This window comes from Syngnathus floridae, chromosome 9, assembly GCF_059516105.1.
Source record: "Syngnathus floridae isolate MCC-2025c chromosome 9, RoL_Sflo_1.0, whole genome shotgun sequence".
Taxonomy (NCBI): Eukaryota; Metazoa; Chordata; class Actinopteri; order Syngnathiformes; family Syngnathidae; genus Syngnathus; species Syngnathus floridae.
Window position 1 is genome coordinate 10,776,348 of NC_142421.1, and position 23,910 is coordinate 10,800,257.

The 23,910-nt window shown below is 40.4% G+C and overlaps 2 protein-coding genes across 5 annotated transcripts in view; one reads left to right on the plus strand and one right to left on the minus strand.

Annotated features, from left to right (window-relative positions):
- The window catches only part of cdh23 (cadherin-related 23), a 124,739-nt gene that overhangs the window by 95,232 nt on the left and 5,597 nt on the right, over window positions 1-23,910 (plus strand). For 3 of the 4 annotated variants that reach the window (XM_088384578.1, XM_088384577.1, XM_088384579.1), the window contains exons 37-58: window positions 14,565-14,786; window positions 14,866-14,985; window positions 15,104-15,284; window positions 15,389-15,522; window positions 15,740-15,949; window positions 16,153-16,260; window positions 16,360-16,462; window positions 17,204-17,329; window positions 17,403-17,606; window positions 17,684-18,142; window positions 18,228-18,344; window positions 18,422-18,646; window positions 19,282-19,451; window positions 19,563-19,700; window positions 19,912-20,031; window positions 20,224-20,401; window positions 20,508-20,719; window positions 21,429-21,623; window positions 21,693-21,806; window positions 22,508-22,637; window positions 22,722-22,985; window positions 23,066-23,227. In XM_088384578.1, the coding sequence (XP_088240704.1) occupies window positions 14,565-14,786; window positions 14,866-14,985; window positions 15,104-15,284; window positions 15,389-15,522; window positions 15,740-15,949; window positions 16,153-16,260; window positions 16,360-16,462; window positions 17,204-17,329; window positions 17,403-17,606; window positions 17,684-18,142; window positions 18,228-18,344; window positions 18,422-18,646; window positions 19,282-19,451; window positions 19,563-19,700; window positions 19,912-20,031; window positions 20,224-20,401; window positions 20,508-20,719; window positions 21,429-21,623; window positions 21,693-21,806; window positions 22,508-22,637; window positions 22,722-22,985; window positions 23,066-23,227 (3,892 nt within the window). The remainder of the gene's footprint in view (window positions 1-14,564; window positions 14,787-14,865; window positions 14,986-15,103; window positions 15,285-15,388; window positions 15,523-15,739; window positions 15,950-16,152; window positions 16,261-16,359; window positions 16,463-17,203; window positions 17,330-17,402; window positions 17,607-17,683; window positions 18,143-18,227; window positions 18,345-18,421; window positions 18,647-19,281; window positions 19,452-19,562; window positions 19,701-19,911; window positions 20,032-20,223; window positions 20,402-20,507; window positions 20,720-21,428; window positions 21,624-21,692; window positions 21,807-22,507; window positions 22,638-22,721; window positions 22,986-23,065; window positions 23,228-23,910) is intronic. The other variant, XM_088384580.1, reaches the window with a different exon arrangement.
- vsir (V-set immunoregulatory receptor) lies at window positions 1,708-13,395 on the minus strand. Its single transcript, XM_088384583.1, has 7 exons — window positions 13,196-13,395; window positions 6,475-6,888; window positions 5,743-5,793; window positions 5,537-5,647; window positions 5,062-5,089; window positions 4,613-4,788; window positions 1,708-3,206 (listed from the first exon to the last, which is right to left on the minus strand). The coding sequence occupies exons 1-7, from the start codon at window positions 13,266-13,268 to the stop codon at window positions 3,169-3,171; spliced, it is 891 nt and encodes a 296-aa protein (XP_088240709.1). The 5' UTR covers window positions 13,269-13,395; the 3' UTR covers window positions 1,708-3,168.

Below are 23,910 nucleotides of genomic sequence, written 5' to 3' on the forward strand. Positions count from 1 at the left end.
AGCCTTGCTTTGAAAGCATTGTGATAATGTGACAATGTGTACCGTAATTTTCGGACTAGAAGTCGCTCCGGAATATAGGTCGCATTAGCCATAAAATGCACAATAATGTGAAAAAAAACATATATAAGTCGCTCTGGAGCATAAGTCGCATTTTGGGGGGAAATTTATTCGACAAAATCCAACACTAAGAACAGACATGAACGAGCAACAACAGGCTAAACGATAGGTATGCTAACTTGACATAAACACAAACGAAGAGCTGAGAACGGGCCTGACGTAACATTCAGAGTTATTAAAAAAACTATTACATAAATAACACGTTTATAAAACTATCTGTGTCACTCCAATTCATTAAATCCATCGATCGTCCTTTGTCAACAATGGGTGCGCGCCGCTGACGGCGCTTGCACTTCAAAATATTCCACTGGCACATATAATGATATATAAATGAGATATCAAATAACTATTATATAAGCAATAATATTATCAAACCATCTGTGCACTCTAAATCATTAAATCCATCGATCAAATTCCTCGTCCATTGTCAACAACGCCGCGCGTGCGCCCTGACGTCAGCCTCGTCGTTATTCCACAGATCTAGTATATAACTATATTGTAGCGTTAACAAAGTACAAGGAAAGACGTGGGTTTGGTAAACGGCTCTTTATTTAACAAAACAAACTTCCAAGCGTGTGGCGGCGTGGACTTCCAGCCACAGAGGTGGAAGAGAGATCCATAGAATAGGACCGGGTGTGCGTAAAAGCCATAACTGAGCCCCATCCAACGTCCCCGGACAGCCACCCGGCCGAGCGCCGGCCCCCGACTTCTATCCACGGAGGTGAAAGAGAGCTCTGTAGAGTAGGACCAGGCATGCGTAAAAGCCATAAGAGTTTTTCAAACCTTCTGTGTCACTCCAAATCCTTAAATCCTTCAAATTCTTCATCCTCCGTGTCACTTAGAAACAAAGCCGCTAATGATGCCGGTAGTACGTGGGGCCCTTCCTCATCTTCGTCATCCCGTGATCAATCTTTGTCCTTTTTGTAAACAACCGCCGCGCCACGCCGCATCGCGCTGCTGACGTCACTTGAAATTCAAATTAGAGTAATCCCTTGCTACATCGCGGTTCGTTTATCGCGGTTTCACCTTTTTTTTTTTTTTTTTGAAAAGTTTTGAAAAAAAACACATATAAGTCACTCCTTATTATAAGTTGCCCCCCCACCCAAACTATGAAAAAAACGCGACTTATAGTCCGAAAATTACGGTACATTAGAATCATCTCTCCTTAAGTCTCATTACATTGCACCACCTCTTTTGACTAATTCTGGTTTTACAATCACAATTCCCTGTACTGACAAGAGCAACAGATGCAGCATAAAATACACAATCTGATTTCGATCACATACACTTCATAGTAGACTCAAATGAGAAGTTGTTGACAACACAGGAAACACCTTTGCAAAAAAAGCCACAAGCACTGTTCTCAAAAAGGGGAAGAAAAATGTTGCTTGTCGAAGCTCAAAATTGTGTGTAATATTGAGCGCAGACTGTTTAGTTTTTTTTGTTATGTGATGTCTGACCTTGTTACATTGTATGCAGTGGATTCCATCTGTGAACAAATGTGTCAAACGGTAAGGTCTAGGGCTCCACCACAGTGATGAACATCTGTAGCATTTTTTTACAATGTAAGCAAATTAAAAAGCCATAAAGTAAAGGTAGTACAGCTCCATTTTTATTATTATTATTAGTTAAGCTTCAATCTGTTTAATTTGAGGACAATATACAGAACAATAGGTTTTCACTCACACTAAGGCAAATTTGCATAAAAATCTTCTTGGGCCACATACATTTGAAAGAAAATAAAGTACACACATAAAATACAGTATATACACAATACCCTGTTTTAGGAAACTTGTAGCAAAATAGCCACTGACCACTAAAAATGAGAAACCAACTCTTTCTCACAGCCCCGATAGGTACATTACCTCTCCGCTGTCGTTTAACCACACAGTCAAGCTATTTTCAAACAACTCAAAGCTCAAATTCCAACATAAAAAACAAAAATAAAATCCACCACCAAAGACAAATTGTACAAACACAGCAGTGATTAAATGTGTTACATTGTTTTTTAATAAGGAATCTGGGCTAGTTATATACATGATTTTTAAAAAAAAAATAGAACACTGAGGTCTGGATGTGCTGAAATGAATGTGGATATATCACAATATATTATCCACTGCAAATTGCTGACTATTCTGACTTGGGAGGAATTTAAATTTTTAGAGCAGAGCTCAAAGGTGACTGAAATGAAAGTGAGATCTGTGAGGAAGCATGCAGCGCTTTAGGACATCCATGTTTTTTTCACTTCAGGTTGACTCACCTGATCAGGAGCAAAGGAAAGAAAAACTAAACTCCCCATGGTGAATGCAAGTTTTGTTATTACTCATTAGATAAATACAGCAGATTTACTATGGCCGGCTGGTATCCCAGTTAAGAAATACTCTTCCTGAGTGTAATCTTTCAACATGATCTTTGTATGAACCAATAATTGAATACTATTTTCAAGTCACGGTGTGATTTTTTTCCATCTGGGAAAAAAAAAATTAAAAGCCTGCGATGTCTAGACATGCATTGTGGTGTAGCAGTTAAATAAAAAACCTGTCATGCATCTGGTGTGGGATTAGTTCTCACCAACTCTTCATTCTCAATCACCTTCCTCGGCAACTGACCGCCAACCAGTACTACAAGTTCCCTGCTGAAAACTGTTCATGTCCTGCATGGACTAAATTGGCAAGTTAAAAAAAAAAAAAAAAATTTTGTTTTGTACATTTTGTTATCCTTCTGACATAGAACCCTTTCACAAAGCCCTCAACACTCCACAGTCTCAAACAGTAGAACCCTGCCACAGCAGTAGTCAGTTCAATCCCCGCACACGTACCCTTGACCAAGCCGCAGCGCAAGAGTTTCCGAATCACGCCTTACCTATGTCCTCCAGCTTTTGCAAGTGCAGCAAGCAGTGTTGGAAATCAAGATGCAGTCTGTCCGTTACCTCATACAGACCAAACAGTGCGTAGACGACATTCCCAGCAATTGTGAGACAGACCGAGGGAAACGTTGCTCTGGGGACACACTGGAGAAAACGAAAAAGTTGCAAAGCTCTTTTCTCCCTCTTTAAAGCAGGAGGTTGTCTGGAGACTCAGGGATGGTGTCTGTAATAGAGAAAATTGTGTGGATTTTAATTTCAAATTAGAGTTGTTAAAATGCCATCACAAGCACTACAAATGCATCTGTCATGTCTGTGCTAAAATGAGAACACTATTCGTGGAACAAACAAAAATAATAGTACTATTTTTTTGGTCTATTCTACGGACTTCTGCTCAATACATTGTTAAATATATTTATTTAAAAGCCCTTTAAAATGCCTGAAAAAAAGTTTAAAAGTCTGAGTTGCGACATGCTTACAGTAAGAGGAACCAGCTTGGTAGGTTCCTCTCAGTTTAAGGTCAGCTGGCCGAAAAAGATGAAGAAGAAACCTGAAGTGTGGCTTTTATTCATATGACACAAAAACTATGGCATTAAATTGTGTTGTTTAATTTGCATCACGTATGTCGTAAATAACTGAAGAATACTGGCAGAGGAAATTGACAAAATTTCCAGGAATTTACTTTTGTTAAAATGACTGTTTGCCGTGTCATTTTCTCAGATAGTAGATTGAGTCATCAACAGAAGAAAAATGATATAGATGATGAGACTGCTGAGTTGTGAAATAATTTTTAAAAAGGCAAAGACCAGAGTACTCAGCTATGTGGGGGAAGACAGATTGGACTTCTTTACATCTGTCGCAAGCCATCCGATTTAAACACGCAATTTTACACAACACTTCCAGCAAATGTGGAACATTGCAACACTCAGACCACGGTTACACTTCTTTTGCGTCAGAGTCATTTTTCATTGTAATTTAGAAACACTAGTTGTGTATTTCTGCAATAAGAGTTACTTCTAAGAGTAGATAAGAAATACAAGCACTTGACTATTGACATTTACAGGACAGTCAAAGATTCCGCAGTGCAGAGCTAGTTTTAGTATTGATGAGAGATGACAGAAAACATCGGTTCTGCAGTTCAGAAAAGTTTCCTTGTCTAGCTCTATCAAGCAGTCACATTTTTGTCCCTCTAGCAGGGGTGTCAAACTCTTTTTTTTCGCGGGCCGCATTGTAGTCATAGCTTCTTTCCTAGGGCCATTATGACTGTCAACCCAAATAAATGTATGAGCACCTCCTATTATATACAGCAAAAACTACACAACAAACTGACAAACAACTCATTTTCAAATCAGACGAGTAAAAACTGGTCAAATATAAAAAAAAAAGATATTATTCAAAGTGAAGACAATTTGCAATTCTAGTAAGACACACGGATTTGATGCACAATTTATCTTCACGGGCCACATAAAATGATGTGGCGGGCCGTATCTGGCCCCCGGGCCTTGAGTTTGACACCTGTACTCTAAGGCCTCCAAACCAACAGCATTGGAGACTCAAGTTTTTTTTTCCAAACCTAAACTTTTGACTGTAGTAAAATCCAGGATATATATAGTCTAAATATAAATGTCTTACCTTCTAGTGGGAAGAAAACATCCCCATGTGCAGAAGGAGTCATGGGGGTTCCTGGTTCAGATAACAGATGGTGGCCTGTCCCCGAGGACTGCCTTGTCATAATTTGAGCAACAGTCCGGGTCTTCGCTCGTGGTGACTCCCTAAGAAACACTGGGTTCTCATGGCCCTGAGCTTCACTGAAGACAAACAAGAAAAACAGACACACAGTTAACAGGAGGACACAATGTGTGTCATGGTGAAGACATTGCCAACATATGTTTATCTGCTCCGAAGTCTTCTTGATATTAAACTGTGCTTCTTTATTGTACTACAAAATAATCTACAGATGAACTAAATGCAACAGTGCTTTGGGTATTTAAAAATCCATGTGGAAGATATTTAAAAGACCAGATGTGTTCCAGAACACGTCCTGTAAGAACAGCTGTGTAGCAGAATGTGGGAAAACATACCTGTCCATCCTCACCAGTTCTTGTGCACCTGGGACAGAGGAAATAGGAAATAGGTTATTGTGAGTAAAGCCAAACAAAGCAGAATGGCAGCATCTATATAGTGTACGAACAGGTTTCCCTCTGTGTACAGTTGATTCAACTCTCAAACAGGAAATGCGTTTTCAGACAAAGCAAAGCGAGGGAAATATTGAGGGCAATTCACGTTTGATGTGAAACTGTTTGTTATTCACTTAGCCTCATTTGGGCTGGAGTTGGACCTACTTTTCAATTCTTTCACAAGTAAAATGTTAAGTACACGTCCTGTAATGCTGTTGTACACCCCATGTACAACATATGTGTTGTTAATTTAACACCATTTGTCTTTAAAATCTTAACAATAGATTTGAAAATAATTTCTTTTGATACAGGTCTCTCACTGAATCTCATTATTTTGTGCAGGCGGACATACATAATGAAATATATGGGAAATACATACGTCTGTTCGAATGGCTGTTCTGTCTCTGCCTGTAGACGAGAAGCAGAATAACAGGCAGCGAAAGCAGAGCCAAGATGCAGGCCGCTATGGCCAGGGCCACTGGCACAGCCCCTGAAGATGGAGGAGAGAGGATGTTAGTTAGAGTAAATGCCACATAAACAGAATAATTAAGAAGCTACGCAATGGGCTTAAATGTGATGACAAACCTCCAGGTAATGCAGGTTCTGTGACGGTACATTCTTGAGATCCATTTCTTCCTATAAAGGAACGATATGGGTTTCAAATGAATAATATTTTAGGATGAGTTAATCATAACAAAAAATATTCATTCAAAGGTACTTTGCTGTATGTTGTTGTGGAAAAAAAGAACATCTCCAAATTGTGAGCGTTTTTTCTCCGAATAAAAAATAATATATCATTTTAGGTAGGGCCATGCATTGGGTAGTGAGGATACTGTAGTTTATGAATTAATAGGGCCAGACCGATATGTTTTTTTCGGTGTTCATATTTGGCAAAAACAAATACAAATTACAGATTGATTGGCCTATTGATTAAAAAAATATGTATGCCATTGCATTTCAATAGGGATCAATTATATTCTGAGTTTTGCTATTCGTGGGCCAACGTGGTCCCTTTCACCCGCTATTAGCGAGGGTCGAATGCAAATATATTGTTTAAAAATAAATAAATAAATCAACTTTTAAGTTCCCAGAATGCATTGTGTAATGCCTTTAATTATTGAAATTATAAGGAAATTGATCTTTGTGATTTATGTGTGCGTTACCAGTAGTTGTCATATTTAACACATTTTAGTTTGATTTATGTATGTTTTTTTTAACGAACAGTGCTTTTAGGTTGTGTATAAAATAGTGACATCCAGTTGAATTCCTTGCAAAACTTCCATTCATCATGTTTCTACTTTGCCTTGTCTTACTTACGTGGTGTCACATGGAGTATAACATGACTGTGGGAACTCTGCACAAGGTTAGGATGTTTATGGTCTTGCTGAAAGTCCAGGACCATGCAGCAGTACCGACCCTGGTCAACCAAGGTCACATTCTGCAGAGCCATCCAGAGGTTGCTCTTCGTATATCCAAATTTGAACCCTGGTGGCAAGCTGTGGTTTCCATGTGGACGACCATACGTCATGTGACGCGGCCCTAACCGTCCCGAGCAGTGTTGGTCGCTATGTGGCGTGAAAAGCCAGACGTGTTTTAAGACGTCAGAGGGGGCCAAGGGGGCGCCTGTCTGAGCGCAGTCGGGTGCGAAAGTTGCCCCTTCCGGACAGGTCCAGAAAAGGTGAGGTGTAGAAATGCTCAGTGAGGAAGGGGCATGGGATGTCTTCCCAGTAACTATAAAGAAGAAAAACATAAAATACATGAATATATTACGAACCACATCTTCTTATTTCTATGCAAAAATGGGTATAAGTTCCAAGTATGGTTCCTGTTGGAATGAAATTAACAGTTCAACTCAATTTGGAGGATTTTCACATGACATGAAATACAGCACAGGTGTCAAACTCAAGGCCCGGGGGCCAGATACGGCCCGCCACATCTTTTTATTTGGCCCGCAAAAATAAATTGTGCATCAAATTCGTGTGTCATTACTAGAATTGCAAATTGTCTTCACTTTTAATAATATCTTCTTTTTTTTTTCTAATATTTGACCAGTTTTCACTCGTCTGATTTGAAAACGAGTTATTTGTCAGTTTGTTTTGTAGCTTTTACTGTATATAATATGAGGTGCTCATACATTTATTTGAGTTGGCCCTCCGAAAGAAGCTATGACTACAATGCGGCCCGTGAAAAAAATGAGTTTGACACCCCTGAAATACAGCAAAACTTACATTTTAAAAAAGCAATGGAAGGATCTGTACCATCAGTCAACATTGCTACAACATTGGTACCATGCAAACACAATACCAACTATCAGTCCCTTGGGCATTACACTTCTTACAAACCACAACAACATCCTTTCTCCTATTTCAGTGCATTACAAACTTCCTGGTTTTTGTGACTATTTGGTCTGAACAGCCTGCTTCCTCTTCTTAAATGTTTGGAGCACTTTAAATGAATATACAAAACATCTGAGGGATTCAAGTTGCCAGGTCCTCAAAATATTTCCACAACACAACAAAGAAATCTAAAATCTGATCGGTTTGGAAAGCACGCTGGGCTTTCTTCGACATTCTACCCTTTTATTCTTGATCTAAATGTCAAATAAGAATATAACCATCTTGTAAGGCATTCGAGTTTTGCTTAGTCACTGTACATGCATGGCAGGAAAATGTATCACGGTGACGAGCTTTAAAAGGAACGAAGCGGCTAACCTTAATGCCAATTGAATTACCACTCAATGTCACAGAGGTGGCAGTAATTTTCCCAAAACTATTTTGTAATTACTGGCAAGGTTGCAGACTGGTAAAAATAGAAATATTAAGTTGACTGACAATCTGCGTGTAATTAGTCAGTGACACACATGACTCAAAAAGTCTGGTAATCCGAAGTTTGGGTGTAACTCAAAAGTAGGAGTCATTTATACACAGGCTGTGGTTTGAAGACATAGTTGGAGCAGACACTGACTGCTATCATTTATTTTGTCCTCACACCCGAGGCATGAGTCTGGTATTAGGGGATGCACGAGAATGAGTTGCTCTTTCCCTTGTGGCGTGTGAGGTTCTTGCAGAACTTGTGTTTTACATCTGGCAGTGCTAGCGGTTGACCTCTGGCGGTGTTGACGAGACCAAACTGAGTTGTGTTATCCAAAGCAAGCGTTTCTTTACTGCCAGTTGTGTTCAGTGTGGAATGTGAATGTGTCATGTGTGGTTATAGTCAAGAGAAGTAGTTTGACTCCATTTTATCTACTCTTAAGTCTTCTAACCAGTGCTGTGTGTGTGGTTTAGGCGTATTTCCATTTTCTAAACGGAGGGTTATTTTTGACTGAAATAAAGCTTGGGCGGGATCGAATTCTACAACCACCGCTGACGACGGCAGTGTGGTAAACAATCACTGTGGTGAAAAAGTCATGCGTGTGCATTCCGGAAACCAAAAAACAACACACACGATTCTTCTTTGCACCGGATCTCATGAAAACCTTAGATGAGATTCAAACCTAAAATCTGTCAACTGTGAGACACACGTGCCAACTACTCCATCACTTTGCTGTCCTAAACAACACTTTTTTTCACAAAATAAAACACCTTACCAGGTGTACATTCGTCAAAATATTTTTGGTATTTCTATACATATATACTACACATACACAGATGCAACAGGTCACATCCCCAAACAAAAACAGCCTTTCAGCATCTGTCAATGAACAGTGGTGATTCAGAAGCCGACGTCAATGTGTGGAGTGATCCCTCGCTACTTCGCGTTTCGTTTATCGCAGGTTCACTACATCGCGGATTTGTTTTCCAAATTAAAAAAAACATTTAAAAGTTAAAATAAAATTTCTAAATTGAGGAAACATGTGTCTAACCTTTAGGACAATGTATATTGCTCCAAATGTTCTTTTACATTCCTTTAGAAGTCCGTTTTTGTATGTTAGCACGATCGTGAATTAGCATCTTTCCGCTAACTCGTTAGCCTCCCCAGTACTTGTTGTTGGTGACCGTACTTCACGGATTTCACTTATCTCGGGTGGTTTTAGGAACTAATTATCCGCAATAAACGAGGGATTACTGTATTGGCAAATAGGTTTCCTTTCATTTGAAAAAGCAGCATCTTCACCCGCCCAGTGTATGAATGTGTGCTGTTAGAATAACAGTATGTGCAAGGACAGCAGTAACTATGCATACTTGGTTTGGGTTATTGAAGGATTGCTATGGATATTTTAGAAACGGGCGTGTCAGTATTTGAGGAGTGGACATCCTTTCTGGATTGTCCTGCCATTCAAATAAGACTCTCTACTTCTCCGCTCCTTCCCGCCTGGCTTCTCGCCATGAACAAATAAGACAAAAATATAGCTGCGGGGTTTTCTTTGGGAATAGGTTGTATGCAAACCCACACTCAATCCAAGGTGACGCTGTAGGTGTTTTCCATATGCTGCCATTTGAGGACATTGGTGTAGCCACTGGACTGGAAAAATATCTAAATTAAAAAGCAGTTTCAGCATATTTCAAAACAATCTTTCTCACTGCTATCCAATTGCAAGAAGGATTTGTGGGTGAAAGAGAACAAAAATGAAGAAGTGTACAAGTGTTATTTGTTTTGAGTTGGGTCTTCCATTGGTTTTAACTCTGCAAGACTCCAAAGCACTGTTTTGTTAAGCTGTGCATTTGCATGGGGTATGTTCAAATGCGGTGAACTCTGCATCGTCCATTGTGCGCTGGAGGCAATAGGAAGACCACGGAGGGTTGATTAAAGTGAATCTTGCCCCCATGGCTGTTCCTGCCACTGTGGAGGGACAATAAGAGGGGAAGCCCTTGTCCACTCTTGTTTCGCATTCACACCCACCCTGACTTCCTCTTTGGCTGCCTTTTGGCATCTCTTCCGTGCTTTCTTTCCTAAAAGTATTTTCTTACATATGTACATACTGTGACTGTTTGCGATAACTGGAAGGAAAACACTTTGGAATCATCATCATCACCACAGTGAACTCGATTTAACCACACTACATTGTAGTATGGGATGTCAAATTGTAGGTGTGGTGTTTTCTCAAGTATTTCTCAAACTGGAGTTAGGCCTTTTTTGTTTAAACTCACATCGACCTGTGTTTATAATCTTAGTTGACCTGGTCTCAGGACACTGATACGCCCTTAGGGTGCAAAAACAGTCCTCCTTTTGTCATATGCCTGAATGGCACCTGTTTAAAACACATTGCCTCTGACAGCACTCGTTTGACAAGAAAGCCCTGGTATGTACTCTTATTTATTTTCACGAAGCACTCCAAGGTTATTTAGGACATGGGTGTTTTTATTTTAGTTTCTGCAAAAGACAAGTGACCAACTGGCAGAGCTGGTATCATTTGACTCATGTGAATTCACTACCTGTGTTTGCTCAAGTGTCTCCCCAAGTACACACCCCTTTTCACACCTCCTACAAATGCAAATGCATTAGAGACTATTAGGAGTTAATGAAACCAGCAGGAGGACTCACGAATATCCCTTCAACACACGGTTTTAGATGAAGCCTCTAGTAGAAGCAAAAACAAAGAGACATTTTTGGGATTAAGGGCTATATAAATAAACTTGACAAAAATAAAGCAAAAGAAAGTGTTTTTGTGACTCAAAATGTAGGTGGTAGGTCAGTTATTAGTATCTAGGGTTGAAGGTGCAATTAACTTGGCTTGAAGGATTTGTCACAAGACGAGTGTATGTTTCTTGCTTCCTCTTGAATAACCACCACTTGGTAAGCATTTTACAACATCGCTTCATCTGCAGCAACCATTTTGAAACATGTGGTGGCTGCTTCCTACACATGCAGTTTGAAGATAAACTAGGGCTGCAAGTAATTATTATTTTAATAATAGATACGTTACTATTTTATTTTTTAATCACTAAATCATATAAAAAAAACTTTTTTGTTTCAGCTCTTAATAAACAACAAGGGAGTTAAGTGCTTGGGTCGTCAAGTACAGTGATCCCTCGCTACTTTGCGTTTCGTTTATCGCGGCTTCACTACATCGCAGATTTTTTTTCCCAAATTAAAAAAACATTTAAAAGTCAAAATAAAACCTCTAAATTGAGGAAACGTGTCTAACCTTTAGGACAATGTAGTATTGCTCCAAATGTTCGTTTACATTCTTTTAGAAGTCAGTTTTTCCGTGTTAGCACGATTGTGAATTAGCATCTTTCCGCTTACTCGTTAGCCTGCCCAGTACTTCTTGTTGGTGACCGTACTTCGCGGATTTCACTTATCGCGGGTGGTTTTTGGAACCAATTATGCGCGATAAACGAGGGATTACTGTACACATTTACATTGTCAGGTTTTATCTCACTTTGAACAGTTAAATAGCAGATAAAAAGGAGGGAAAATTATTTTGAGCCTTGAAATAGGCAAAGGTTTTGACTGGTTTTCCCAAATGAAAGTAGATGCAGAGTAAATGTTTGCAAATGTCTTATTACCATTAAACAAAGAGAACATCAGGAGCACTACAGAAATCTGTGAATATTTACTTTTGTTGAGCGGTTGAAATTCTGAGTATTTGGAGAACTTTGAGATAAAAAATTGTTTTATTCATTTGATGATTATTTGCTGATTAATCAATAAATTGTTGTACGCGACTCGTAAAATAGTTTCATCTTCTGTTTGGTGTGTGAGGTTTACTGCGCATAACACTGTTGTTGTCATTGAAGCAGTCAAGGTTCTGTCAATGGTGGTCAGTGTTGTGTCCTTGATACCAAGGAAAATAACCAGTGCAAAACGTGTTGATGCCTGTTTTCACTCCCATTAACAAATATGACACCCTAAAAACAACAACAAAGGGCATCTACTCACAAAACTGACATCCTGTCTTACAGAGGAGAAAAACTCCCTGAGGCCACATCCTGTTGATGAGACTGACCCAGGAAACCATTTTCAATCACTGCCCCCTAATATTGACTTATTTAGGATCAATACATTACATGCGCTGTGCTAAACAGGAGGGGGGGGGGGGGGGGGTCTACGAGATTGCTCGGTCATATCCTGTGCGGAGCTCATCTCGACTGTCACAGTGCTGCACAGACAGCAAAGTGTTTATCTTGACTTGGAGACACTGATTATTGTTTGTCTCAGCCCATGGTTTGCGGAAAAGGCCATTACTGACAGTAGCATAAACAGCTGTTTGGGCTTAAAGGAAGGAAAACCTCCTGACAAGTAAGACATAACAAGAGGAGGGCAACCCTGGAGACATTTTCTAAATTAGCCTCAACAGTTTCAACAGTCAGTAGGCATACATAATAACTATCTTCTCATATCTAAATCATATCATTTAAATAATATGCCAAATAGTATGTTAATGGCATAATGCTTAAGGCGCAAAATGGTCAGTGAGGTGTCGGCACCCAGCGCCTGAAGGCAACAGCTGTCTCATCTCTCTATAACAGTCAGCTGCCTAAACTTGCAATGATAAAAGTCCTTGACAAAGACACACATTTCATTTTAGGAATTAGGCCAACATAATCACAAGTTTTTTCAGACAACATGAAGATTATTTATATGCACAGTGCAATGACATTTGCGTTCATTTTAGGATGCGCCATGCTAAAAGCGTCATTGCGCAGTTTGTGAGACTTAATTCACAAAAATGATTTATTCCAACACAGCTTTACATAAAATATTCTCAACACATAGTGTTTTACAGAACGGCAAACATTTCATATACGTACACGATGGGTGTGATCTCTTATTTACTTTTAAATGGAATTTGCTTATCTGTCACCTTGACAAGAAACATCTTTTTGAGGGGGGGGGGGGGCTTTCATAAATAAGTCACTGGGTAATTCAAAGTATTAAAACATGTTTAACTTGAACAATAAACTTGTGCGTAATAAAACGGTGCGCTAAAGTTACGTCACGCATCTGACCAAGTTTATTTACGTACACGCGCATATTCCAATCACTAAAAAGACGCACATAGATATTTTACGTCGGGGGGGGGAATTGCTGTGACAAAGGGTAAAGTGTCTGCATGCTGCCACACGCCCGCTCGGTCACAAAGCCATCAACTCACCTCCACTTGAGGACAGCACAAGCCAACAGCACCAAAACAACATCGTTTTACTCCAAAGTAGTTCGAACTCCATGCTTGTCTGGACACTTTCAAACTATTTTCACGTGGAATTTACTTGTAGTTTCAGTCTAATTAGCATGAGAGGATTGACTGATCGTTGTCGCTCCAACTCTTGCGAGTGAAGCTTCTGAGGTTGGAAAGTTTGTTGCGCTCATGTCACGTGACGTGATGCTGCGGTTTCGTTGGAACCACCCACTCCAGACAGATGAGGACTCAAACGAAACTCTAACAGTACTTTATCCAAAATATTTTCTATATTTTATCATGTATTATTCTGAACATAAGAATATTAAAGATCGAGTTACGTCATTGTAGTTTGGGAATACTACCATGTAATTGTTTCTTATGTGTTGGCTTGAGCTAATAAAACTTGTTTTAATTTTTATCATCACAGTCAAGACGGCCTTGTTTTAAGACTCTGGGTTTGCATTTTCTAGTGAAATGTGCCCCACAAATTGCTGCACACTCAAAAGAACAAGCACTGTAGATGGGTGGCAGGATGGATATTTATATTTTTTATTAGTTTTTTTTCCTTTTATGATTGCATGTCTCTTTTAAGAGTCCTTACTTTGAGCATTCGCTTAAGTCACCAAATGTGAATTCTTGCTTACATTGTCCTAAAAGAAAGGTTCAAATGTGCACTGCTGAGTTTTTGTCATCATTTGCGTCACTCACAAGACCCCCTGCCTCATGTTAAGCAAAGTTTGATTATGTTGGCTAGTTTATTAGGACATGTTCACCATTTCCATTGAGTGATTCATGAAAAGCATTCAGCACAATGCCCAAGGAAAATGCTCAGGAAAATGGCTCTCATGGCAAACGCTGCTTTTATTCTCAGTTCTATATAAGGATCTTTGTGACTTACATACCAGAGTCTTTCGGTGGAATGTTTTGATCCTCCTTACTTTCTGGGCTTAATGTTTGTGTAGAAGAATGTTGTTTACATCCATTCTTCCTAAATAAGATTCAAAATGTTTATTGTGATGTGCACAATAAAATAAAATGCAATGGAAAAAAACATGCAATTATGTTTGCTCTGTACTTGCTTTCTTTCCCTGTCCCACAGGAATAGGAAAGATAATTGAAAAATATGGGGAAAATAAACAACAACTTGGGCAGACTAAAAAAGATACATTTTCTTGAGTGTTTCTATTAGGAATAGAATATTTCCTATTTCATATTTGATATGCTAAATCACTATCAATCCATATTATCAATCAATAATTTCCTGTTGCAATGAATACGAAAACATTAATTTGCATAAGGTTAATAATAATGAAACAGCTTTGCTGTTGTTTTTCTCATGCAGACTTCCACCACCATCAATGTTCGCATTGTGGATGAAAATGACAACGCCCCTGAATTTCCAGAGGAGGAGTATGTTACAGTGCTGAGCGAGGGCCCCGACACAGTGGGCGCCACCATCGCCATAGTAACGGCCATTGATCCGGATGAGGATCTGAATGGCACTTTGCGATATGCCATCACTCATGGCAACCTTGTCCAAACTTTTCATATCAACAGCAATACTGTGAGTTTAAAGAATGAAAATTATAGTGTCACCTTGTGGGTTGACAAAAAAATATATATTTATGATTATTTGTGTTTAGGGGAGGATCACAGCTGTGAAGGAGCTTGACTATGAGATCAGTAATGGTCACTATGCTCTGGTGGTCACAGCGACAGATCAAAGTCCAAATCCTGCTCATCGCTTGACATCTAGCACAACGGTAATGAGACTCCTTTTTCCTCTCACATGTTCTGAGAAATGTATTACAACTTCAACTCAACATCTTCTTTGAGACTTTGCACTGACTGGCAAATTTTCAAATCTCATTTCTATCCAAGGTGCTGGTCAACGTCCTGGACGTGAATGATGTGACTCCCACTTTCCCGAGACCCTATGAGGGACCTTTTGAGGTGACCGAGGGCCAGCCGGGTCCTCGGGTCTGGACACTCAAAGCCACTGATGAAGACTCTGGGCTGAATGGCAAAGTGGAGTACAGCATCACTGGTGGAAATAATCAAAGTTGGTGTTGCTCAGTTATTTATCAGCAGTACAGTGTTGATGTGCTCTTTGTTGCTCAAGTTTTTATCAGCATGACTGAGCAACCTTCTGTGTTGTGTTACAAGATGAGTTCATGATATCTCCCGTGGAGGGGGAACTTCGAGTGAGGAAGGATGTTGAGTTGGATCGAGAGGCCACTACCTTTTACAACATCACTGTCACAGCCCGAGACCTGGGCACACCTTCACGCAATAGCTCGGTGAGTGCACATGACGCAAGCATATTGTCACATTCCATTCCATCCATGCATGTTATCAGATGTCATCAACCACAGAGTGTGAAAATAGTAACCAGCCTATTTTAACAAAGCAAGCAATAAAAAAAAGATATCGTTTTTCAAATGTGGCAGGGAGAAAGAACCTTTTTGCTGAAAACAGACTTATTCAGAGGTTTCTCTGGACTTGTGTATTCCTCAGGTTGTAGTTGGGGTCCAAGTTCGAGACATCAACGACAACGACCCCGTCCTCCTCAACCTGCCTCACAACACCAGTGTGAGTGAGGGCGCCTCTATCCATACATCTGTGGCACGAGTCCGAGCGAAAGATGCGGATAGCGGACTCAATGCGTTGCTCACCTATAACATCACTGCTGGCAACCAAGATGGAGCCTTCTACATTAATGACACAGTAAGTGAATCACTTTGGATTTTACCAATGAAATATCTTGTCATGACCTGACACACAATACAATGAGACCTTCACATCCCTTACATTTCTACAATTTAAACAGCAAGGGAAAGTGAAGCTTAGCCATTTGCATGTCAATTGCTAGGCTAAGTTTTTGCATTTCTAAAAGAGAAATTCTCACCCATCTTTTCTTTATCTCCCAGTCAGGTGTGGTGCAAGTGAACAGGCCACTAGACAGAGAGCGAGTAGCTGAGTACAGACTCACCATCACTGTCAAAGACAATCCTGAGAACCCTCGCATTGCTCGCCGGGTAATTTTACATTTTGCATGTGTATTAGGGTGCTGCAGGTTTGGAAATTAATCAAAAATACACTTCATTGACTCTTTTTCTTCTGTTGCACACCACCAGGATTCAGACCTCCTGGTTATAACTATACTTGATGAGAATGACAACAGACCTGTCTTTACCAGAAATAGTTACAGAGCTGAGATCACAGAGAACTCTGCAGCAGGTAACACCTGCATGTGTGTGTGTGTGTGTGTGTGTGTGTGTGTGTGTGTGTGTGTGTGTGTGTGTGTGTGTGTGTGTGTGTGTGTGTCTTTTGCCTGTTTGTGTGGCTATATATTGAGAGCCTCTTGCTGAAAAACCTGTGAACCACATCTGCACCACTTCCTGTTTTTTTACATGAGTTTTAGTTGAATGTGTGAAGTTGTGAAAAAGAAACAAGTCTGAACTTTGCATCACTTTAAGACATAGGTGTCAGACACAAGGCCCGGGGGCCAGATACGGCCTGCCACATCATTTCATGTGGCCCGCAAAGACAAATTGTGGCTCAGCTTCGTGTGTCATTACTAAAATTACAAATTGTCTTTTCTCCGATTTTTATTTCCATTCAAGTTTTTAAAATATCTGAACAGTTCTTTCTGGTCTCTGACTCCAAAACTAGTTTTTCATTAGTAGTTTTTTATGTAGCCTATACTGTGTATGGAAGGCAGTCATAATGACTATGATGCAGCCTTCGATAAAAATGAGTTTGACACCCCTGCTTTAAGAATTACAGAATATATTTTCCTACATTGTGGACCAAGTAAACCACATTACTTAATCTGAGCGAGTTTAATTATGAATATAAGCATTATCACACTAACTGTGTGAATGTGTAACTCTCTTCTAGACCCTTTTCAAACAAAAATGTCCACATGTTAAATGGCAAATTTCAAACTTCCAACCTTGCTTTCTGTCCATCCTTCAGGCAGTAATGTAACAGTGTTGAACGGGCCCGTTCTGGCCGTAGATAAAGATATTGGACGCAATGCCGTCGTCAAGTATCGTCTGTTTGGAGCGAGGGTGGACCTTTTCACTGTGGATGCTGACACTGGTAAATTTGAGCAACACATTACAGAAGATGCCTGGACAATTTTTTAATGGTCGGTCTTGGTCTCTCTTTGTAGGAGTTATTCGTGTGCAACGGGGAGCCAAGTTGGATCGTGAGGCGTTTCAGGAGCCTCGGATTGAGTTGATCCTAGTTGGGGAGGACATCGGGGGATTAAACAGCAGTGTTCCTCTCACAGTGACAATCCTGGACCAGAATGACAACCCACCCGTTTTCAACCCTTCCAGTTTCAGTGTGCGACTCCCCGAGAATAGTCCCACCGGTGCGTGTGCTTTGTGGAGCATCCCAATGAATGCAACGGGAAGGAATATTATTGTTTCACTTGAATGTCTCCTCCAGGTGTGGTGGTGACCCAACTTTCCGCCATGGATGCTGACTCCGGTTCAAACGGCTGGCTCACGTACCGCTTAGTAAGCGGCGCTCAGGATCGCTTTGTGGTTGACGCGATCTCCGGTGCCGTTCTAGTCGGCAACAGCACCCTGGATAGGGAAGAGCGTGGGTCTTATCGCCTGGTTGTCATGGCAACCGACCGTGGCACACCACCCATGTCCGGCACGGCCACTCTAACTGTCATCCTTGATGATGTCAATGATTCGCGACCGCGTTTTATAGAGCCTCTGACAATGATTAATGTCAACGAGTCCACGCCGCCCGGGGTGGTGGTCGCCACGTTAACAGCTGAGGACCCGGACCTGCATCCACGACTGGAATATTATATCATATCAGTGGAAGCGAAAGATGATGGAAACAATCCTGTAGATGGCCTGCAGGAGTCCTTTGGGATTGATTTGCACACTGGTCAGTCAGTCTGTTTAATATCATTCTGTTGAATATGTGCATATAATTTTTGTAACAAATCAAATGCGTTTGGCTGAAATGTTAGGTGCAGTGTTTGTACGTAACCCACTCAACAGAGAACAAGTAGCTACTTTTGAGATTATCGTGTCTGTCCATGACAATGCCAGTGAGGTTATTGACAAGTCTGGTAGTGTCCCAAACGGTAAGGCCCGTTTTCATTTATAGGCCAAGATAAATATTGCCTTGGAGTAATTCATTTCTTATTCATTTCCATCTTAGCAAGACTAACCATCAACATTTTGGATGTAAATGACAACGCTCCTCGTTTCCGGCCCTTTGGAGTGACAAATTTCACAGAGAAGATTTTGGAGGGAGCGCAGCCAGGCACAACACTTCTCTCTGTTTCAGCTGTGGACCCGGACAAAGGCCCCAATGGCCAGGTCATCTATCAGCTGCTCCACTTACCACGAGGAGGTTATGTCAGACTGGAAGACCCCTCCACCGGTATAACAAGCACCACACTCAAATGAGCATTTACATTCTGATATATGGTGAACACCACAGCCCACTCTTATGATAAAAAATAAAACTATTTTACAATACAGTAATGTTCTTTAGACTAATATTGTATTCAGCATATGGTGCAATGTATTTGAGGATTCATATTCATTCATTGATCGGTGATTTTAATTCTTGTCAATCAATATGTTGTCTATGAAAGTACACTAGCTGTTTCTCTCAGTTAGTACTGTTCAGTTAGACCAGTGATGGGCAACTTAAACGTTGGAGAGGGCCAAACTCACTTCCTAACAGGCTTTAAGACACAAATGCCACTTTAAATGAGAACAAAATGTCTTTTTTTACTGAATCAATACTGAATCTTCCTCTCGAATGCAGATGCACGATCTTGTGGTTAGTGGGACTCTTGAGCGGATGTCTGCCATCTAGTGGTGAACACTGCTTTTACATCCTAAAACTGTTCAACTACATTAATCATTGTCCATTTCAAAAATTAATTGAGGGCCACTCCGAGTGTGGGCGGCCCACAGTTGCCCATCCATGAATTAGAATATTGGAAGTATGGCAGAATTTTAGCCCAGTTTTTGATGGTGACAGCCAGTTTCTTGTAAATGTTTCAGGTAAGATTGTGGCCAACCAGACGGTGGATTTTGAACAAGTGCAATGGCTGAATTTCACGATTCGTGCAAGGGACCATGGAAGTCCTCCACGGATTGCTGAGCTGCCTGTTTATCTACGTATAGTGGATGTCAATGACAACAACCCAGTTTTTCTACAACCGTCATATCAGGTACTGAAATGATCATGGCTTGCACAGTTGTGAAATAAAACAAAAGATATGAAAGTATTATGTAATGCTGATGAGGATTCATTTCTGAAGTTTATTTATCTTTGTCAATAGGAGCCTGTTTTTGAAAACGTGAACCTCGGCACAATCATAGTTCGTGTCAGTGCAACAGACGCCGATTCAGGTCTCTTTGCTGTTATTGAGTACAGCTTAGTAGACGGAGAGGGCAAGTTTGGCATCAAACCAAAAACTGTGAGTTTACTACTTACTTACTTAGATATGTTCCTGACACTTACGAGAGTCTGAGTTGAGTTCTCAAGTTTATATTTTATATAATGTGCAATCCATTTGGAATGAATTCAATGAAGACAATTCTGTATGTGAATTTTGTGTTCCACATCCACAAAAAGTATGAAACAGATTCCCAGTTTCTTCCCCAGTCATCCTTCCACATCTGTTTTAGGGAGAAATATACATTCTCTCTCCCTTGGATAGAGAAACAAAGGACCACTACACTCTAACTGCTGTTGCCCGAGACAACCCTGGGGGGAGCTCAAATAACAGGCGAGAGAACTCTGTCCAGGTATATACTAATAAACAGTAAAACGATGAAGCCAAATGCCATTGCCTTATACTGTTGGATTTTTATTTCTTTTATATGATGCCACAAACTCAAAATATCACATTCATTGGCAGGTGTATGGTTTCAATTCAGAACTGTAATGAAGTATTTTCTGTGAGGGAATGAACCGGTCTGCTTACTGGTGATCATTAGGTCCTCGTGACAATTCTCGATGTCAACGATTATCGTCCACGTTTCTCTGAGAGAGTATTCACCACCAGCGTGTTTGAGAACGAGCCCAGTGGAACATCAGTGATCACAGTGAAGGCTTCTGACCTGGATGAAGGCGAGAATGGGGCAGTCCTCTACAGCCTATTGGGACCCCATTCAGGTTTGAATTTGATATATGTTTGACTTGACCAAGAAACAAAATTTAAAAGACTGTTTGAAAAGAAAATAATGAACCATTCCTAAGCAAACTGCTTCTTCCTTTCTAGATGCCTTCTCTCTGGATCCCAACACAGGACTTGTGCGTTCTCGCCGTCTGCTTCAGTCGTCTGAGAGTTTCAACCTGACTGTGGTGGCCACAGACCAGGGGCGTCCCCCCTTATGGACAACCGCAGACCTCATCATCACAGTCATAGATGTCAATGACAACCGGCCTGTGTTTGTCAGACCGACCAACGGAACCACCATCCATATCTCAGAGGTAGCTTCATGCTCACTCTGCATGACAGTGTTCATGTTCCGTTTTTGCTTGCATTGAGCCTATAGGTATTTTTCTTATTTTATATCTAAAGCTATTTTTACTGTAGCACTTGGTCAGTTGTATTGTTCTACTTTGATACACAAACGCTGCCAGCAGGAGTTTTCATAACAGAATTGTCATTACAATTTTTACTTCTTGTTTTGTTGCCCGGTTGTTCCAGCTGTGAGGGGAATTCAAAAGTGTGTTAATGCAAGGGAACTGAAACACCCTAATAGCATTCAATCTTTCTGAATGCATTGCTAATGCATAATAGATAACACCAATGAATGGTGTGACAAAAAATAATGCTAATAATGCAGTCAATTACAGAGACAGTGATTTTGCTTATACCAATTACAGACAATATCAAATTAAACATTTGGTGCAAATGATTACAAATGCTCCAAACAGCGTTTATGGATATAAAAATGTGTAGCTCTTTAATCACACTTACACACACACTATATATCAGCAGCCGTAATGTTTGTGAGCAATTACAGCTTGTTTCCAGTGGTGAATGGTTACAGCTCAAATTATACATGGATATTAGGACATAATTGTATTATCACTTAAATAGTAAGCCATTGAATATTCATACAATGTCTGACGTATATTCAAAGTTTGCTCTTTCTACATTCAAGATTGGGCTTTTTTTTTTGCGTCGATGTAGGAGCAGCCTCCAGGCCTGCCGGTGTATGAAGTCTATGCAACAGACTCGGACGAGGGCGTCAACGGAGAAGTGCGCTATGGCTTCCTGCAGACTGGAGGAGGCAACAGAGACTGGGAAAACTTCCATATTGATGCTACATCCGGAGTCATTACAACGACAGTCAAACTGGACAGAGAGAAACAGTCCTTACACAGTGTGAGTGAAAATGTCCTACTGAACTTCAGGTTAAGGTTTCTAACTGCGTTCCCATGCTTCTTCTAACAGCTTATCATTGTGGCCCGTGACATGGGCCAGCCAGTGCCTTATGAAACCACACAACCTCTGCAGGTGGCGCTGTTGGATATTGACGACAATGAGCCAGTCTTTCTCAAACCACCAGTGAGTATGAGGCCATAGTTATTGCAATGCTGGGGCATCTTAAAGCATAGGTGTCAAGCTCGAGGCCCGGGGGCCAGATACAGCCCGCCATATCATTTTATGAGGCCCGCGCAATGTTGCATTGACTTTGTGTCTTTACTTAAAGTCTCTGATTTCAAAGCTACTTGTTCATCAGTTTGTTTTGTAGCCTATACTGTATATCAGGGGTGTCAAACTCATTTTTTTCGCGGGCCGCATTGTAGTCATAGTTTCTTTTGGAGGGCCATTATGACTGTCAACCCAAATAAATGTATGAGCACCTCATAATATATACAGTATAAGCTACAAAACAAACTGACAAATAACTCGTTTTGAAATCAGACAAGTAAAAACTGGTCAAATATTTAAAAAATATATATATATTTAAAAGTGAAGACAACTTGCAGTTCTAGTAATGACACAAATTTGATGCACAACTTGTTTTCACGGGCCACACAAAATGATGTGGCGGGCCGTATCTGGCCCCCGGGCCTTGAGTTTGTCACCTGTGCTGTATATAGTAAAGGTTGACAATCATATTGGCTCTTCGAGGGAACCTATGACTACGATGTGGCTCGTGACAAAAATGAGTTTGACACCTCTGCCTTAAAGGAATGGCCCTTGTCTGAATGAGGATGTGGACAGTTGAGAGTTGCTCTGTATTTTTGTGCTATGCACCTCAGCGTGGCAGCTTGCCTTACCAGAAGCTTTCCGTACCGGAACACTCCCCTCCTGGGACTGTGGTGGGGAATGTGACCAGGGCTGTAGACGCCGATGAAGGCCCCAATGCCATTGTTTACTACTTTATTGCAGGTGATCCAGTTCCTCTCTTTCTCTTCTGTCGAATGCAAAATGACACACAAATCACACTGCAATTCTTTCCATGTCCTCCTGAAGGGGGAAACAGCGATGGAAACTTTGGCTTGAGTCTAGACGGAGAGCTAAAGTTGTACAGGGAACTGGATCGTGAGGAGATCCCAGTCTATTCCATCATCATCAAGGCCTCCAGTAACAAGAGTTGGAGTCCTTCCAGGGGTCAAAGGGCTTCACAGGCCAAAGCTTTGGACCCTGCCCGAGACCCCAGCCTGCTGGAGGTGCGGATTGAATTAGAAGACATCAATGACCAAAAACCACGGTTTGCCAAGGCAGAGTACACTGCGGGTAATTTTAATCCATTCTTTTTGGATCCATCTGATGGTCTGTGGTCAACATGTCCAAAATGTTTCTATTCTTGGTGGCAGGAGTGGCTGCTAATGCCAAAGTGGGCTCAGAGCTCATAAAACTGGTGGCCATAGATAATGACATCGGCAACAACAGCTTGGTGCAGTATCACATTGTTACCATTCGTTACTTTCCATCTCAGAGCAACGGCAGCGAGGACGTTGGGAGCATTTTCATTATTGGTGAGCTTTAACCCACATGAGTAAAATTATTCATCTTTGACATATCTTTATATACGCTGATGTAACATGACTTAGAATTAATTATTCTATTGATTATTCCATTGATTAATAGGATAAACATTTTTTTTCTTGCGGTATTTTGTGTATTATGAAACATGTATTCCTAATTCCTGTTTATTAACCAATTATAGGTGTTAATTTAGTACTATGAAATTGTGAAAAACAAATAAACAACACTTGAGAGGGACTGATGTACTCACAAACCTTCTTGAAACTACTTCAGTCCCATTGTTTGCCAAAGTCAAGGATGTTTGCAAAGGTTTTATTTTAATAAAACACAATCACAATAAGTCATGGTAATTACGGTTGGGAGGTTGAAATCAGATTTTTTTCAGAGAAGTTTAAAAATGACATTTACTCGATTATTGAAATGGTTGTCAATTATTTTGATAATTATTTGTCGATTAATCGATTGATTTTGACAGCTCTAGTGAACATGCACTCATTGACCACAGCGTCATATACACAAGTACAACCTAATCTAATGAGCTATTTAAAAAAGGTTACAGTATCGCCAATGCATTAAATTTTGATTGACAGTACTGTATTATATTAAAGATGTAGTTATAGTTAAGTTAGAATTTGTGCTTTGATTCTGCTACTGAAAGATTTACAATATACTA